Source organism: Pseudochaenichthys georgianus, chromosome 24 (assembly GCF_902827115.2).
Source record: "Pseudochaenichthys georgianus chromosome 24, fPseGeo1.2, whole genome shotgun sequence".
NCBI classification, from domain to species: Eukaryota; Metazoa; Chordata; class Actinopteri; order Perciformes; family Channichthyidae; genus Pseudochaenichthys; species Pseudochaenichthys georgianus.
Window position 1 is genome coordinate 22,008,358 of NC_047526.1, and position 17,883 is coordinate 22,026,240.

Genomic DNA, 17,883 nt, shown 5'->3' on the forward strand with positions numbered 1-17,883 from the left:
GTGTGTGTGTGTGTGTGTACCAAGGCCCTTACAGACAGAGACAGAGCTGTATGTGATTTCTCCTGCATACATACAGTGGTTCTAGATTTATTTGCACTCAGAAAGGTTCCACCAAAGCAAACCATCTGTTTTGACAGAAAGCACATGTTTCTATGGTTTAATTGTGTAAAAGTGTAAGTCCCAGACGTACTGTAGAATTACACAATTGGAATCTGACTGTTCTATTTCATGCTTTTTACCTTCTTCGCTAAAGGCTAATTTCTACATACTCAACTAAACCAACTCCAGCTGGAGAGTATTAGTGTCTCGGTCAGCTGTAGCTAACAAGCTTACACTGCCAGTATGGCCATGTCGGAGAGTGTTACTTCTGGGCATGATATGGTATACACAGTATAACTGCATATTTGACATGCTACTTTTTTTAACTGCAATTCATTATCTCATGAAGAGACAAGGGCTGCCTCTTTGCAGCACATACTGTGGTCCTTGTTGCACAATAAATGTCAGCTACTGTTTACGTGTGTACACCAGTCGGAAAAGGTGCCTTTGATATTTACCTTAAGATAATATTTGACACAGTCACAGAAATATTTGTCACCCAGGTATGAACGGTAAAGTTGAATTCAAGACTGTTGCATTAGTATTTTATTTTTAGCCAAACTACCAGCGTGGCTAATGGAGGGCGAGGTCAGTCAGTATGTTCACCACTTTGGTAGATTGTGATTGCCATGACCTTTTTACAGACGTTTATCCCAAGGAAGAAACCCCAGAACTTTAGTACGCCCCTGACTTTTTCATTGTTCTTTAGGTTTTGGGGCCCATTTATTTGTGTATTCTCTTTCTTTTGTTCTTCTCCTTTTTGTTCATGCATTTTGTACTCATTAACTCAGTTACCAATATGCGTATATTAGATTTCATTTTCATTCTTGCTGCCTGGCTCCAGTTAGAGTTAGAGGAATTCACATGTGATTGTTGGGCTAAAATGTTGTTTCCATTATCTGAATAAACAATTGATTGATTTTTTTTTAATCAGGGTCATTTTGGGTGAGAAAAAGTGCAGAAATATAAAAATATGAAAGCCTGGTTCTTATTTCACCAATAAGGTTCTCAATAACACAAAATGTAGGTCATGACTTAATGGCCTACTCAGTCACACCAATTACTCTGTAGAAAGCCACTGGGGCGGGCTGTACATCAGTTGCACACACTTCTCAGGTGACAAACCTTGACTTGGAGCAGACAGGTAGAACGAGTTGAGCTACAAAATAAAGCTTTAAATAAACCTAAGCATTGAGAGTGGAACAGAGTCCGTAGGGCAATAACCAAAGTGATGACAAAGAGGCAAATAGGAGATGAGCCATTTTTCCTTCCAAAACAAATTAAGACTGATGTATGAGACTGTAATTCAACAGTGTTTCCAAAGCTATTAACAGGTTTCAAATTAAATGTCTTAACAGAAGTGTTAAAAATAAAAAGTGTTATATGTGATCAGATATTTATGTAGCCCAAGAGGGTATTTTATGTTGTTGTTTTGAACAACAGAAAAATACACTTTTGAGCCGAAGTAAAACAGATCATAATAATATAAGTTATTTAAAAGGAAATAACATAAAATATATTTTAAATAAGCACTGTTTATCACCAAAGTGTTTTTTAAATAACTCTTACAAATGATATTTCTTATTTAATTTAACATGACCTTCAACAAAAGGCAAGGGAAAGCACTGACATGTGAAAAAGGCTTCTTGTTATTTCTGAATACCCCATCAATGGTTATGATTTGAGCCCTGAAAATTGAATAGATTGAAAAAAACAACATTGTAAGCTTCACAAAGGCAAAGGTTGTAGAGGGGATACATTTTAGTGAAATACAATGCACTGCCAGGTGTTTCTTTTATTTAGTTTTTCCCCAGTGTCCAGCACTTATTGTACGCCTAACCAGGACGATACACAAAGAAGAACCAATGCTATAAATGAGGTATTTGTTGCCATAATTTGGCTTTGAAGCGCTGTTGCTATGACAGTGAAGAAGAGGGTCGGGGGATTGTACTCACCCACAATCCCAAAGGCTGAGACAGCTCTGGACAGGCCCGAGGACCCCTTTTGGCCGATCTTGGTGCGGTTGCCCAGGTCCAGGCGGCCAAGCAACTCTCGAACCTCTTGCTGGCTGTACACATGCTACAAACAAACACATAAACAAATACACACATAAAGCATTTGTAATTACAAGTGTTACTGGCTCTGAATTAAGTTTGTGGTTCCTCTCCAATCTTTTCTGTGTAATTTTAAGTAAATAAGGAGCAGGCCTTGTACAATCAATGATCCCACATTTTCTAGAAGATGGTTTAAAATTGATCCTAAGAGATGCAATGTCAAACATAGATTAACCAAATGATTCCTGTAATATTGCACTAATTAAACAACATCTGTGTTATAATAATAATATAATAATTATAATTCTAGCACAGGTACAACAAAAACATTAACTATACATGCACTATACTAAAAATACTAAATGTATTTGTGTCTGTTTTTTATATGGAATTAAATGCATTCATCTGCAATATGCAATGAGTCATATGAATGCAAAACAAAATAAGTTATTTGACATTCAGCTAGCCACATAATCTTTATCCATCTCACTAATATAAAGGGTTCTATGCATGCACCCTGTTCATTATGAGTGCTAGCTTTCCACACATGAACTGAAAGAGAGTGATAGACGAGTCTGCGTTTTGCACCTGCTCACCTCGACTACTCAATCTCACACACTGTTTATAAAACACTCTGCTATGCCAATCGAATGCAAACTAACAGGGTTTCTGTAGGTCAGTATTATATCTGCAGCAATGAGAGCATGGGGTGATGGATATTTATTCATGGTTGCTTCATAATAACAAACACATCAAAATGATAATCACCGAACAACACGAATACAAAATCAAATCTCAGCTCATAGATCCTGGTAATGAGTTGTAGAAAAGAAAAGGAGGAGCATGCAGCATTAATCAACTTTTCTGTCATCCATAATACACTTGGGAAAGGCTGAGTGATTGTACAATTGTACCTCAAGCGTGCTGTACTGTATTACATAAGCATATACATTAGCACTGTGCTAATTCTGGTGGAAACACAGCACTTACCTTATCATCAATTAGGACCAGGTCCTTGGGTTCTGTGCGGTCAATCTTCAGGACTCTATGTTTGGTCTGGGCCTGATTGGTCCCTACCAAAAAATACCTCTGAAAGACAAACATGAATGCGTGAATTCACTATAACTACAATCAATTATTGCAGAGCTGATGTTTGCCATATAGACTACCTACAGTAGCTGCTTATAGGAACATTGAACAAAATATGTTTTTACATATGTTATTACAAGCCATTCTTTAGGCCTTTTTTTCCTATAATGGTCAGCATTTTCTCTCTACAACAAGCCACCCAGGTTGATATTAATGTTTAAAAATCCTGTGAAATTATATATAAAAGGACTCCAAGATAGATACGCATCATATAATAATATATGAGAAAATATACCATGATTATAGCTACATTTGTGAAAACATTTGGGAACATATTTGTGTCTTACTTGTACTGTATGACTTTCTGAAGTCATTCTTTTTCTCACACTTCGTCTGTTGGATAGCTTATGATTTTCTGTCCTCTAAAGAACATTAAATTCTGTATTGATACACCATGTGTCAGCACAGTCTGCAACGATACACCATGTATCAGTACAGTCTGCAACCATTAAAGCCATGTTGTCCTGTTCCCACTATCCTATGGAGCCCTCTTTATCCAGAATAGTTAGACAGTCAGTTTGTCCACTGTTAAATAAAATGGGCTGACAGAGGTGCAATAAGAAATGATGGGAGCTCAACTGTGACAAATGTTTTCCTATTACCATCTCATGTTTGCGACCATTGATAAGCCATCAATCACACCATTATACCACATAATTATTTAACCCTTCTATCATTTTAAGTTGTTGAAACCTTTTATGAAAAACGGATTGGCAAACAAAACAGATACATTTTAACTTGTCAGAAACTAAATAAATATTTGGAGGTCATTTTGTCTTTCAAAAATGTGATAATCATTCGGACTGTCAAGAGTCTCTAGACCCTATAATTGAAACTATTAAAGTCATGAGAAATCAAAGTAGACTCAAGTATACTCACTAGCAAATATTTTGCTGCCATCTAGTGTTTGCTGACAGGTGATTACACTCAAAAGGTAAGACTGACATCTTTAAAAAATGAATTGCTCTTTTGGCAGAAAGTAAAACATCAATATTTAGAGAGAGGCTTAAGAAGAACCACCTAAGTTGGAAGATTGGTACAGGATACTTTTTAAAATAGTTTAAATATAAAAAACTTTAAGGATGCAAAAGACAAATTCTAACACATTTGTAATAAATGGATCAAATGTATTACCCTAATGCAAGCTTAGGCTCCTCTCCTCTTCTTGATGGTAAAATATACATGTAAGCTCCCCTGGTTCTCATGTTTATAAATACTTTTGTATAGAGTTTGGGAAGGCTGTAACAAAGTTGTCACACGAAGATAGCTGGCATATGGAGTCAGAAACACACATAAATATGTAGGCTGCATACATGCAAATGTGTTGGCATTGTGTGTAGTTGTGTTAAACCAGTATACAGTATAAGTACAAATACATATATGCATGTGTATTCAAAAAAAGGTATTATACACTCTGCAATATAACCTTTTCCAAAAAGATACAAAAAAAAGCAATCATGTCTGTATTACATCAGTGAAATAACGTCATCCATCACTAGAGTCCACATTTTCAGCATGCAGGATCGATAGATTCCTATAACAAGTGATGAATGTCTGGTTGTTTGAGCAATTTAAACATCCAAATGTCCAGAATAGTGTCTGTCCTAATGAATAACTGTGCAACAGTGTCCTTAGCAAGGACACTGACTGTGGTTGTGCTGGGTTGTTCCTAACCCCAGCTCGTGCTTCTACAGGATGAGGGGGACTAACTGGGGTTAGGTAGTTCAAAGGACAAATGTGTAGACCTGAATGATTAAAAAGAGTGAAGCTGCACATTAGGAAGTGGCGTGTTAGGGTAACAATCCTGTGACCAACACATGTTCACATTCAGCACTTGGTTTATGTTCTAACATTATCAGGAAGCACCAAGAGACGGAAACACTTGATGGACATGTGATGTAATTTAGAGAGATGTTGTTGTTGGCTAATGGCTACTAGCAGGTGTAACCAAATAACAGACTGATCAGACATCTAGCAAGTCATGAGGAAACAGTGATAAACACAGCATAGATATCATGACAGACTTACGGCTCTGGTTTCATATAGAACCATCTTCTGGATCCCACTGATCGAGGTAGCCGCCGACTGAGGCATTGTTATCCCTGTTTTCTCCAATCACAATCCAGGAGGAACAACTGGAGAGCTGCAAGGCGAAGGAAACCGAATATAAAACTACACTTGCTTCACTTCATAAAATACAAAAGAGACCATGTGTACACAAGTAAACCTCATACTACCAGCCACTGTATGCATCATATTTTCGAGCTGTTTTGTGGCTAAGTAGCGTGTCACTCAGTACTCACCAATTAATCTAGCTAGCTAAGTAGTTGCGTTCGCCACAAATCCTCGCCAGATAAGATGACAAACACGCATACCCTCTGGTAGAACATATAACTCTTTTAAAGGTTCGTTATGTTTAATGTAAACTCCAATATTTACGGCTAGCACATAAGAGAACATGAGTTGTTTGAGTCAGGTGACTGTCGTGACACAGTTCAGTCAACTGATACGGTGGCCCGCAGAGTAAAAAATACTTAAATGTCTGAAAATGCGATTATTAAATGAAAGTGCTCGTTTTTGACTTTGTGTTCTTCAACTCGCAGATAGCACCTACTTGTCTTATAAATGTTTCTAACTGTAAATACACAAACCCCTAAAGCGACAAAACGTACTTTGAAGTAACCATAAAGTAGCTAGCACTAGTATTAGCTCCTTACAATGTAGAAAGTCAACCCCCCTTCTCCCAAGTAGTTTGTTAACGGTTACTAGGGTTACCGTTGACTATTAACCTTGGATGGCAAACGTAAAAGGTAATGTAGATGATACAAGTTTAAACAGATAAACAGGAAAAGTGGATATCAGAATGCCACAAAAACATGGTAAGTAGCAGCCTCATCTGTCGAAACATGACAGGTTAACGATCGAATATCTAGGTTTAAGGAGAAGCTGACTGTTGTTTATGACTTAATTAACCGTGCATCGATATTTACTACGCTCAAGTTGACCGTCTGGTGGACAACCTGATAGAAGATGAAGCTGAGAGAGAGACACTTCTTGCTAAACCTACCTGCTTTATCATAGTTGGAAGACCGGTAATGTCCCCTTATTTTACTGACATGCACACAAACACACCAATACACACACACACACACACACACACACACACACACACACACACACACACACACACACACACACACACACACACACACACACACACACACACACACACACACACACACACACACACACACACACACACACACACACACACACACACACACACACACACACACACACACACACACACACACACACACACACACACACACACACACACACACAACCACAACCACAGTATTTTCTTCTTTACAGTGTCACATAAGCCAGTGACTTCAATTATGTGCCTTTCTCTGTGACAGGGTGTGGGCAAATCCTCTTTAGCCAGAAGAATAGCAGAATCCTGGAAATGCATCTTGATAGATGGTAAGTACAATTGCTTGATACCATTTCTGGTCTTTGTCCCAAAAGAGTTAAGATATCACCAGCTTTTCTAATATTTCAGATACAGATCTGCTCAACACACACATTATAAATAAAACAAATGAAGGCATAGAGGTAAGTATAATTTTCTCAGTCATAAGACAGAAAGGAAAACTGATCTTTCCAACGTCATGTGTTTTTCATTTACATTTTTGTATGGTCTATAATATGAATCGATTTTCTTCTGACTGTCTTAGCTCTTAAATATCTTATCTGAGGGGAGAAGTGTGCCAGAAGACATGGTGCTCCAGCTGCTTCTCGCCAGGCTTAACTCAGCAGATGTTGAGCACTATGGTAATAGGGGTCACTAAATGCAAATTGCAAATTTTTTGAGCCCATTATTTGAGCTCTATCACCTGATAACAAGTGTTGTGATACAGGTTATGTCCTGAGCTGCCTGCCATTCATGTCAGAAGAATGTCTGAAGATTCATGAGCAGCTTGAGCTGATCAAAAACCTCAAGCTTACTCCTGATTTCATCATCAACATCAAGGTTATCGACATGTTTTCTACTTTGAGTTGTTCATGCATGAAGCAACAATTTGTACACATTTTAATAAACCTTTCACTTGTTTTCTGAAAATGTTTTGCGTACAGTATATGAGATTTGTATCACACTTCAATATTCCACCAGTGTGCAGACAAAGACCTTGCCCGACGGCTGTCAGGTCTGAAGCAGCACCCGGAGACAGGGCAGCTGTTCAACAGGGATCAGTGGATGCGTGAGGATGTGTTTAGCAAGAATAAAGAGAACACAGATGAGGAAGGGGAGGATGAGGAGGATGAGGAGGATGAAAAGCAGGTGTGACTTCAGGGAAAACACTATTATGTTCAAACCTTAAAAAAGAACGTTTTCATAATTTCCTATTACTCAAATATGTTGTTTTTGTTTGCTTGCAGGCAGGGAGTGAAGAACTTCAAAAGGATATTATTGACAACATGGTGTGGACACCCGAGAATTTGGACAAAAATGCTTTACATAGAATCAACATGTACAAAGATACGATGCTCAGACCACTGGAGGTAAGTTAGCCAGGGCTCCCAGTTTTCCCAATGAGTCACATATTAATTCATCCATTTCTAACAAAATGTCACTTATCTTTCTTTGATTATGTGCATTTACAAGATACATTTAATGATGTATACCATTAAAGAAAGCTTACAATCCCATTTCATATCATGTTTTGTTGAAATCAGAACGGTAATGTGTGAGGTATTATTCTAGATATCATTTCCGATAAAAAGAAAACCTGATATACAATTGATTTCTTTGTAAGGACTACATGACAGAACACAACCCTCTCTACCTGTTGGAGCTGGATGGACAAAACAAATCTGAAGAGCTGCACTTGGTAATACCACAAATGATAGATATATCATCTGCAGCTACAATATTACAAACAAGATAAATAGCAAGAAAAAAGATGCATATCCATACGCTCTTTTACTGATTGTGTGTTTTTTAATAGCAGGCAATGTCAGTCGGTGCTGTCTTGAATCTGAGTTTGTAAAGTGCCTGTGTTGTGTTTGTCTAAGCATAAATGTCTATGTTGAACTCACCATGTATATTGTTGGCTAAATTGTTTTCGTGTCTAGTCTGTGATGTCGCGTCTTGGATCCATGGCAATCAAGAATGTCTCAATTCCAGTACTCCTCCATCAGGCTGATGATGAAGAAATACCGGAGGAAGTTGACACGGTCCGGCATTGTTGATCATATTCATAATTTAATTTATTTTATACAATCTACATTTGAGCTATTAACACACGGGCAATAATGAAACATGATTTTCCAGGAGGACCTAATGAGAATGATGTCCTCTACCCGGACAGTGGCCCCTGGCTTCAGATGGAGAAGAAGTCGTTGGTGCCAAACTTGTCCTGTTGCTCTGAGTGAAGGCAAGGTCATTCTTGGCAAACCTGATTTATGTGTGGGGTAAGGGATCTTTTTTAGGCACTAGCCAGTTGGGAATCTACAAGAAAGACTATCCATTTCAACCAACTCTCATTTAACTCCTGTGCAGCTTCCAGGACAAAATGTACGTCCTCTCATCTCAGGAGGCTTACCAGAAGTTTTTAAAGAACCCCCGACGGTACTTACTTCCTCCGATGCCAAGGCCCCCTTGCAGAGTTTCTATAATTGGTCCTCCCCTGGCAGGGAAAAGCACTCTATGTAAGCTTTTAGCTCAGCACTACAATGCATTGGTGCTTGATATGGAGGCTTTGGTGCAACCGGTTCTGGCTAAGGTTGAGCAAGAGAGGCTTGATCAAATCAAAGAGGAAACAACACAGGTCGCTCTAGAGAAAATCAAGATGAAGATGGAGCAGAATTCAGGCAAGTTGAGTGCCTTGATACTGAGGTTTTTCGCTACCATCATCATACTTTTTTTAACTATTTTACTTACAAATATTATTTCACACATCAGCTCTTGAAAGTATAAATCGTTATTTAAATATTTGTAGTTGTTGAGACTTGTACTGTCATGTTAATGTTTGAAATATTTGTATTTCATCAGTTGAAACCAATTCTACTGAAGGTAAGATGATCTTTCTCACATGCAGACAAATAAACATGGATAACTTGTGCATTTTAAAATATTAATAAGAACTGTACACATCACAATTGGTGGTCTGGTAACGCTGTGTTGTGTGTTTTGGATTTCAGTTTGAGAGATTAAGTTTGCAAATGTTTTCTGCTGTTCCCAGTGACAGAGGATCATCCAGAGGTACAAGCCTTGGTTCTCACTGCGCTGGAAGAAGCCAAACATATGAGCACATCTCCCTTGAGTCTGTATGGTGAGGTTCTGGAGAAGCGCATAAATGAGGTATGTCATCTCAAACATAGCAGCTGCAATTACAGCTTTTGGTTTTAAACTATGGCCATGCCTTCTTTATATTTCTGTGAATGTTGTTGTCAAATATATTTAAGTTATTTGTAAGAGATATATTTAATAGAAATGTTAACCATTCATATAAATGATGTAACGGTTCAAACCATATCACTAATCATTTATTAAACATCTGAATAAAGTTTGCAGTGGTGTTGTTAATATCTCTGATGTTGCAGACTGAAGAGGCTGGCGCTGGTACGGATGTCAGGGCTGGATGGGTGCTTGACAACTTTCCCAAGAACGTGTCCCAAATGAATGCCTTACAGCACGCTGGAATACTGCCAGACCTCCTCTTCTGTCTCAAAGACAGTGATGGCAGTCAGGGTACAAGGCACAGACACAATGCATCACGAACAAGTTTCATTAGACTTGAGTCCATATCAATACCATCAGTGTTTATGTATCATTGCACTTCATTGTTTTACAGTTTTTAAGCGATTGTATGAGGCAAACAAGCAAAGCGTGGACGAAGCATTCGGGACGAGATTGCAGGACGAACAATCTGAGAAGGAGAAACCGGCCTTGTGAGTGCAGGTGCATGTCAAATGTGATGTTTTATCTGAAATTGACTGTTCATGCAGCTTTTGTTCTTCATTTCTCTAAATGTTAGAACCAATAAACAGCCAGAAGAGGAAGAGGCCATGCCTGCAGGGTTGCAAACAAATCTAGAGACAGTTAGTGAAGACACTGAAGGTATCATACATCTGTCTGCGAAGCTTACATTCACAAAGCCTCCCTGAACCTGTAGTTTGGCCAGAACTTTTTCAAAGCATTCATTCATTTCCTTTGTAGAAAGTCCTGAACAACCTGACATCACCAACCCTGCAAATACTGAAATAGTCAAAAAGGAAGGTGAGGCACTTGTATTATATTGTGTTATGTCAAACCCCATCGACCTTATTGTATTTAAGCGCATTAACGTAAAACACACTTTTGTTCTTCAACTCCTTCTCCTTTTTGTGTTGCTCATTGGGACTCAGGTTATCCAGATGGCCCTGATGTGAATGACTACAAAATGAAACTCAATCAGTTTTTGTCCGAATGGGACCAAATGCAGTCCGCTTCAACTGTCACCCACTCAGTACTAGAGATAGGTGACAAAAGCCCTGAGGACCTGCTTCAAGAAATTGTGCTTCAAATGGAGAGTAAGTGTTATGACATTCCTAAATGTTTCAAGTAGATTCACTATAAATATAATTTACTTTAAATTGATTTTGTATTTTGAAGGGTTTGTCCCATAATGTGAATTATACAACTAACAGATGCCAAGTTTGGTAAGAAAAACTCCTAATTTAATTTGGTTTATGCACAATATTTTCAGAACCCTTTGAGTATGTGTCCTGTGAACTATCAGCAATAGACCTGGAAAAGGAGGCAGAAGATATGGAGGCCTTAGCTGGGCTGGAGAGAGCCGAGGAAGGAAGCAGTGACAATGACGCAGCAGAGGATGAGGATGAAGTCAGTTCACACAGATGTCTTTTTTTACTTTAAAATGGAAGATGCTGAAGATACAGGCTAGTTTTACTGCTTTGTTGTTGATTGATAATATAAACAAATATTTAACAGTATACTGTATCCTTCCTCTCAATCATAGCAGGCGGACACAACAGTCAAGAGATTATTAGGCGATTCCCTTCATTTCTGCCCAGTGGCCTTGAAGAACTCCAACATCCTGTTGCCATGTACGGATGAATTTGCAGCCATTTACCGCAATAAGACCTTCTACTTCTCAAACCAAGAAGCCAGGTACTACTTTCTTCAAAACCCTGCTAATTTTGTTGGACAGACGTCGCCACTCAAGGTACAAGCTGACATAAAAAGGAAGAAAAAGTCATTGTAAGAGAATACAAAAAAGATCCCTAATAAGTTTATTATGTTCTTCTATCTAAGCCTCCTGCCCCGCGGATCTTTTTGCTTGGCACGAGAGGTTCAGGCAAGACCAGTAATGGTGAGTGGCTCGCCCAGCAGCTTGGCCTCTTCCATATTCAGTTCAGGGAGCAACTCCAAATGCTCATTAAGGCCAAGACAAAGAAGCATGTACTTTATGCGGATGAGAAAGAGTCTTCAGAAGAATCTCCTGAGGACTTGGAAGCACTCATAGAGGAGGCCAGAGGGGAGCATGAGAAGGAGACAGAGGAGACCTCCATCAACGAGAATGACATTGAGGTCGGCTGCTTTCCCTGTCGCAAGATTTCCAGTAGTACTGAGGCTAAATTGTGGTGATTATTGTGTATTTTCTTTTGTGTGTACAGCCGGAAGTGGTCCTTACTGAGGATGAAAAAGCCATCAAAGCCTATCTCTCTGAAGGAGATCCATTACCTTCACAGATCTTGGACACAGTTATTGCACCGTACTGGAAACAGGAACCATACAAGTAGGTGTACACACACACACACACACACACACACACACACACACACACACACACACACACACACACACACACACACACACACACACACACACACACACACACACACACACACACACACACACACACACACACACACACACACACACACACACACACACACACACACACACACACACACACACACACACACACACACACACACACACACACACACACACACTACTTGATTTAGCTGACTGAGTTTAGCATACATACTGGAAATAGGGGGAAACTGCTGCTATTGTTTGTTTAATCTCCGTGGTTGCTGGCGCTAGCTTCCTATTTACTGTTACTAATGCAATGTACATTAATAGTTACTTTCTACAAAAAGAAGAAAAAGTGTGCTTCCCAAACAAGAAATAAATAATCTCTTAAATGTGTTGTACACCTGACACAACAAGGTATTTTTGGACCCAAACATTCTCCACTTTGTAGGTCTACAGGTTTTATTTTGGAAGGCTTCCCTTTCGATTCTGATGAGGTGCAGTACATGTCACAGCGCCAGCTTTTCCCTGACCTTGTCGTAATAATGTCAGTGGATGTCACAGACGTTCAAAAACGCCTGTTGCCGACATACCTGGAGAGCTGGTGTGAGCGCCGCAACCGCCATGAAGCACAGCTGAATCTACTTCGGGATTTACGTAAAAAGAGCCGGGTAAGCAAGTGATCACTAGATACAATATAATTATTCTGTTAAGTTCCAGTCTGCCCTGATAATGACCTCCTCTCTGGCACAGGAGGAAAACATTGCCAAAAGAAAGGCTGAATTCACAAAGGCGGCCAAATCAAAAGTAAGAAAACGAATTATAGCCACCATCATCCCCCTATCCATCATGGGTTAACCCCTTTCTTTCTGTCTCTTACTCATCAGTCGAGAAATGATGAGGAGGAAGAAAACGAGGAAGAGGATGAAGATGCAGGCAACATAGAGGATGAGATAGAGGCCACGCTTGAAGATGAGTTTCCTTTAGAAGAAGATAACGAAGACATGGAGAATGAGGAGACTAAGGAGGCAGCGTCTGAGAGGCTGGAGATGGAGATAGCAGAGCGCTATATTACCGATGAAACCGGCCTCGCTACTGTAACGGTACAAAAACACAATTGAGGAAATTAACTAGACAAACAAATGCTCATCATTGAGTATTATGACTAACTGTGACTATAACAAGTGACATTTTTTACATGAAGAACATATCAAGTTGGACGAAATGTGACATTATTTGCACGTTATAATACACAGAGTATGATACGTTACCATATTGTACTTTACTTATGCTCACATGTTTTGCTTTGTGCTTTCCTAACATCAGGAGCTCTTGATTGAACTAAACATTCCCAAAGTGTCAATTAGTGCATCTCGAAAGCTCCGGATCGTGCAGCAACAAATGCTCCAGAAAATCCAGCCGCTGCTGACCAACAGGGAGTCACTCTTCCAAAAATGTCAACCCATCTTATACAGCCTGGCACATAAGCTGTTGCTCTCCTCTTATAAGCTCCACAGTGCCTTTGGCTGCTGGGATCCCATAAAGGTAGGAGTCATTTGAGAATTTCCCCTCCAGGTTAGACTTGCTCCAACTCTGCCTGTTTTTAAATCTCGTTTAAAAACTCATTTATTTTCCCTTGCATTTACAGACCAGGTGACACTTGTGCTGTTAAATATGGGTTTTTATCTTACTAGTGTTTTGTATTGTTTTTACGTCATGGAGGAGAGTTATGCAGTCTGTGGCTTCTGATCTGGTTTCATTGTCTCCTGTTTTACATTTGTTTCATGTCCTGTCTGTTTTTTATGTTTTTATACAGTTGTTGATGTACAGCACTTTGTTCAACTCTGTTGTTTTTAAATGTGCTATAGAAATAAAGTGGATTGGATTGGACCACTACTCTATGTCCTTCTAGCCATTTCTTTTTAAATACTGGCCCACCTTTTCTCTTTTGTGCTGATATGTTAACCTGCCGAACTGTGGGACATTTCCTATGTATAATTGTGACATATTGTTTTTGACACCCTTATCCCACTTCTACAGCAATACAAAGAGAAAGATTTGATCCAGCCTCTGCAGTGGCCCCTCAACACTACATATCCCCTGATCTTCCATCAGTATATCTACTTCTTTGCATCTAAGGAGAATCGCAACATGTTTATGCTGAACCCCTTGAAATACTTAAGGGATTCTAAACCCAATCCGTCCCTTCCTGTTAAAATTGCAGTTGTTGGACCACCGAAATCTGGGAAAACCACAGGTAAGGCTCAAGACAGCTGGAAAATTGAGTTGGGTTTATCTTATATACTTAACCGCTTATCTTTTTCTTCCTACTTTGCTTTAATTCTCCAGTGGCAAAGATGTTTGCTCAAAAATATGGCTTGGCCTGCCTGTCTATTGGTGGTGTTATCCGTATGGTGCTTCACAAGCATGAGCACACTGATTTGGCTGTTCAGATGAAAAAGCATCTCTCCCAGGGACTAACTGTGCCTGATGAACTGGCCATTCAGTGTCTGGAGGTGGCGCTCATGAGCTCCGTCTGCAGCACTCTTGGGTAAATCAAGGCCGGGGCTGGGGGAAGTACATTCATAAACTCAAGGTCCTAACGTTTACCTTAACATAACAACACAAAGACTATCTATTCTGACTTTGATCGCTTCTTTGTTATTACCTTGTTATGGTGTTTGTGATTACAATGTTTATTTTCATCTCAGGTATGTGTTTGATGGCTTCCCGAAGACACTTAAGCAGACAGAGCTGATGGGGTCTCGGAGCATCATCCCTATGATAGTGGTTGAGCTGGGGCTGGACACAGTGGAGGTGCTGAAGAGAGGCCTACTGGACAAAATGAAGCCCACCAAGTGAGAGAAAACACATCAATTGCAATTATAAATACACACCAGAAACCACAAGTATGACAGCTGTTTTTAAATGACCATCCTTGAAAATTAATGTAAAAATGCATTCTGTCACACTTCTTTTGTGCAACTGCAGGCCTCACCTGATGCACGACAGCTCAGAGATCCTTCACATTAATAACTCCTGTTACAAGCAGGAGATGGAGCATGTAAGGCAACACTTCCAACAACAATATCAGAACTGGATACTGCTCGATGGCCTGAAGAGCAAATGGTGGATCTGGCACAGCATTTTAAAGGAGGTCAGCTTCAGCATGAAATATATCCACAGCTACCTGGAGAGAACATGCAGTGGTAAGTACTAAAGGCTTACAGGCATCAGTTCATCAAGGTTGTTTACACCTAAAGTAATATAGCATGTGTTATGTCACAACACATTTTTTTAATTGAATTTTGCAGGGAATGCAGCCTGCATCAACAGACTGTGCATCACACCCAGGGAGCTGCAGCATCGGCTTGGAGAGTTTGATCAGTACTGCCCTGTCTGCCTGGCTCTATGTCATCACCTGGTAGACCGCTCAGACATCACAGCCTTAACTCACGCAGCTGAGTACAGGGGAAAATATTACAAGATGTGTGGCGAAGACCATTTGGAGGTGAGTGTAGTGGAGTCTGCACAATTAAGTATGGAAAAGGTTTCAGGACCAATTCATCTGACATTTCATTTATTTCCAATTGTGTGTATAATAGAAGGTTTAAGATGCAAATACATGAGATAATTTTAAGATTTTCCAATGGTCTTTCTCCACCAGCAATTCCTTACAACTCCAGATCAGTTTGTGACTCCACAATGCCTACACCCTCTCCCACAATCCCAGCTGCTGCCACGAAAGCTCACTGAGAGCCAGGTGAAGAACAGGTTCCCACAGCAGGTTGAGATGAAGGGCTTCTGCTCGGTAACTTATGTGGATGGAAAGCAAAGGTACTCACCCATATATTGTTCAAATCTAAATCTTTCAAGTACATGATAAGCTCCTTTTTGTCATGTCTTGAGAATGCATTTCTAAGACCCAAAACGATATACTGTATGTCAGCCTAAAGGGATTCCTGTGTTTGTAGAGAAATAAACAGGCATGTAGCTGATTATAATCTCACTAGAAACAGGTAATACTTGCATTACTTGCATTTTGAAAGCACAATATGTAAATAATAATGACAAGAAATATTTAAAAACAAACATTCATAAAACTGCAGCATCGGAGAAAAACTGAATGTAAAACTAAATCCCAACAAACATAACAAATATGTCAAGAGGTTCATTTTTTGTATCAGATTTCTTATAACAGCCTTTAACTCTTTACCATACTGCTCTATTAATGTATTTGTCCTCAGGTATGAAGCTCTTGTTCGAGGAAAGATGGAATTTGCTGTTGAATACAGAGAACAAATCTACATTTTTGAGACAAAGCGGAAACAGGACAAGTTTTTGAGGTGCCGATCTATCTCTTTGTATATTTCACAATTATTCTTTTGATGTTTTCTTTTCCCACTGTTCATTAAGTTGTGCATATATAACAAAAAGACACTGGTATTATTTAGCCATTGCAAATACTAGTCTATTGAGTGAAAATGTGTGTGGATATTTTACCTTTTTTAAGGACTCCTGAAACATACTGGAACCAGAAGCTTCCCAGTAAAGTTCCTCCTCTTTGTGAACCTGTACCCCTCACCTCCCTTCCAACGTTGGGCTACCTGGAACAGGTCAGACAAGCACTTTAGCACATCATTTGTTAAATATATGTTTTTTAAGTCTGGTTGACATTTATTTGCCCTGCTTTGAGTTGAGTCTGTATTTTTATAGGGTGTGGCAGTATCAGTAATCAAGGCCATGACAGCTGTTGGGTGTCTCAAACCAAAGTATCCCTTCCTCAGTATACAAAGGTCATCACTCCTCTATGTGGCCTTATATCTGAAAGGTAGGCAAGACACAAAGGAATTGCTTGAACTTAAAAAGGATAATGATGTTTCTGATATGTAATATTTTATTTATCCATGTACTATTGCTCAAAAACCTGCATGGAAATGTATCCAACTAATGAATTATATGTCATATTTGTACAGCTTTTAATCACAAGAGCACAGATTACAGCCGCCAGAAGTACAAAAAGAAGCTGGCATTGTATGAAGAAAACTGTGCGCTCATTCCCTACCTGACCTCAACGATGAGAGGGAACTACCAGCCTCCCAGTGAACGTCCCCTTGACTTTGAGTTCAAATTGAATAGGTTCCTTGCCTTGGGACACTTGCCGGGTGCCAACAGTGTGCTGTAGCTGTCCCTGCTTTCAAAGCTTGACTATTGCCTGCTATTACATATAGTGGTAGAATTGTGTGACAAAAAGGTCATTTGAAAACCAACTGCTATAAAAGTTTATTTTATTTCTTCATGTTATAAACTATTATTCTCTGTGTCATGGCTGAAAAATATGTTTGGCCTGGCTCATAAACCTTGCTTGTATATAGCTGGTATGCTCTGTCTAGTAGACCTTGTGCATTGCTTTTTTTGCCTCACATTTTACAAAACCAAAAAATGAAATTAACAAAAGGATGTCAGTGTTATGAGATCAAGATTAGGTATGGATTTTACAACAATATATAATATGTGAATACAATGTAAGAGACTCTTAATTAACTGTTAAGATACTTAAATAAAGAATGAAATACAAATATGTTAAAAACGTAGGGTCTTACGTTTATTATTTTATTGAATTAATTCTCTTTTATGTTGACAGATCGTATTTTCAGACAGTTTGTAGATTCGTTAAGGTGTATCTGAATGATCCACACCAGACCTGTTTCTGATCCACAAATAAAAAGTTTAATTATTAGACCGTGTGAT

General features: G+C 39.2%; 2 protein-coding genes across 2 annotated transcripts in view; one reads left to right on the forward strand and one right to left on the reverse strand.

Annotated features, from left to right (window-relative positions):
* The window catches only part of fig4a (FIG4 phosphoinositide 5-phosphatase a), a 58,318-nt gene extending 52,522 nt beyond the window's left edge, over window positions 1-5,796 (reverse strand). Inside the window, exons 1-4 of the mRNA XM_034075967.1 lie at window positions 5,606-5,796; window positions 5,331-5,445; window positions 3,144-3,242; window positions 2,055-2,178 (exon numbers count right to left, since the gene is read on the reverse strand). Coding sequence (XP_033931858.1) covers window positions 2,055-2,178; window positions 3,144-3,242; window positions 5,331-5,396 — 289 coding nt within the window. The 5' untranslated portion in view covers window positions 5,397-5,445; window positions 5,606-5,796. The remainder of the gene's footprint in view (window positions 1-2,054; window positions 2,179-3,143; window positions 3,243-5,330; window positions 5,446-5,605) is intronic.
* A 295-nt stretch (window positions 5,797-6,091) lies between these two features.
* On the forward strand, window positions 6,092-17,874 carry ak9 (adenylate kinase 9). The gene is made up of 37 exons (XM_034075928.2): window positions 6,092-6,181; window positions 6,303-6,394; window positions 6,725-6,788; window positions 6,868-6,920; window positions 7,043-7,139; window positions 7,226-7,338; window positions 7,480-7,647; window positions 7,746-7,868; window positions 8,123-8,197; window positions 8,442-8,543; window positions 8,641-8,780; window positions 8,869-9,179; window positions 9,361-9,381; window positions 9,551-9,669; window positions 9,912-10,059; window positions 10,163-10,259; window positions 10,346-10,428; window positions 10,528-10,587; window positions 10,716-10,880; window positions 11,057-11,193; window positions 11,330-11,536; window positions 11,626-11,901; window positions 11,988-12,109; window positions 12,584-12,803; window positions 12,886-12,939; window positions 13,020-13,235; window positions 13,459-13,677; window positions 14,173-14,389; window positions 14,482-14,683; window positions 14,844-14,990; window positions 15,124-15,341; window positions 15,447-15,643; window positions 15,800-15,969; window positions 16,380-16,478; window positions 16,646-16,748; window positions 16,849-16,963; window positions 17,109-17,874. The coding sequence occupies exons 1-37, from the start codon at window positions 6,166-6,168 to the stop codon at window positions 17,315-17,317; spliced, it is 5,175 nt and encodes a 1,724-aa protein (XP_033931819.1). The 5' UTR covers window positions 6,092-6,165; the 3' UTR covers window positions 17,318-17,874.
* Window positions 17,875-17,883: the final 9 nt, after the last annotated feature.

Coding starts and splice junctions, on each gene's coding strand:
- ak9 (XM_034075928.2), top strand. Junction 7,140..7,225: donor AGCAGATGTTGAGCACTATG/GTAATAGGGGTC, acceptor GTTGTGATACAG/GTTATGTCCTGAGCTGCCTG. Junction 8,544..8,640: donor TACCGGAGGAAGTTGACACG/GTCCGGCATTGT, acceptor ATGATTTTCCAG/GAGGACCTAATGAGAATGAT.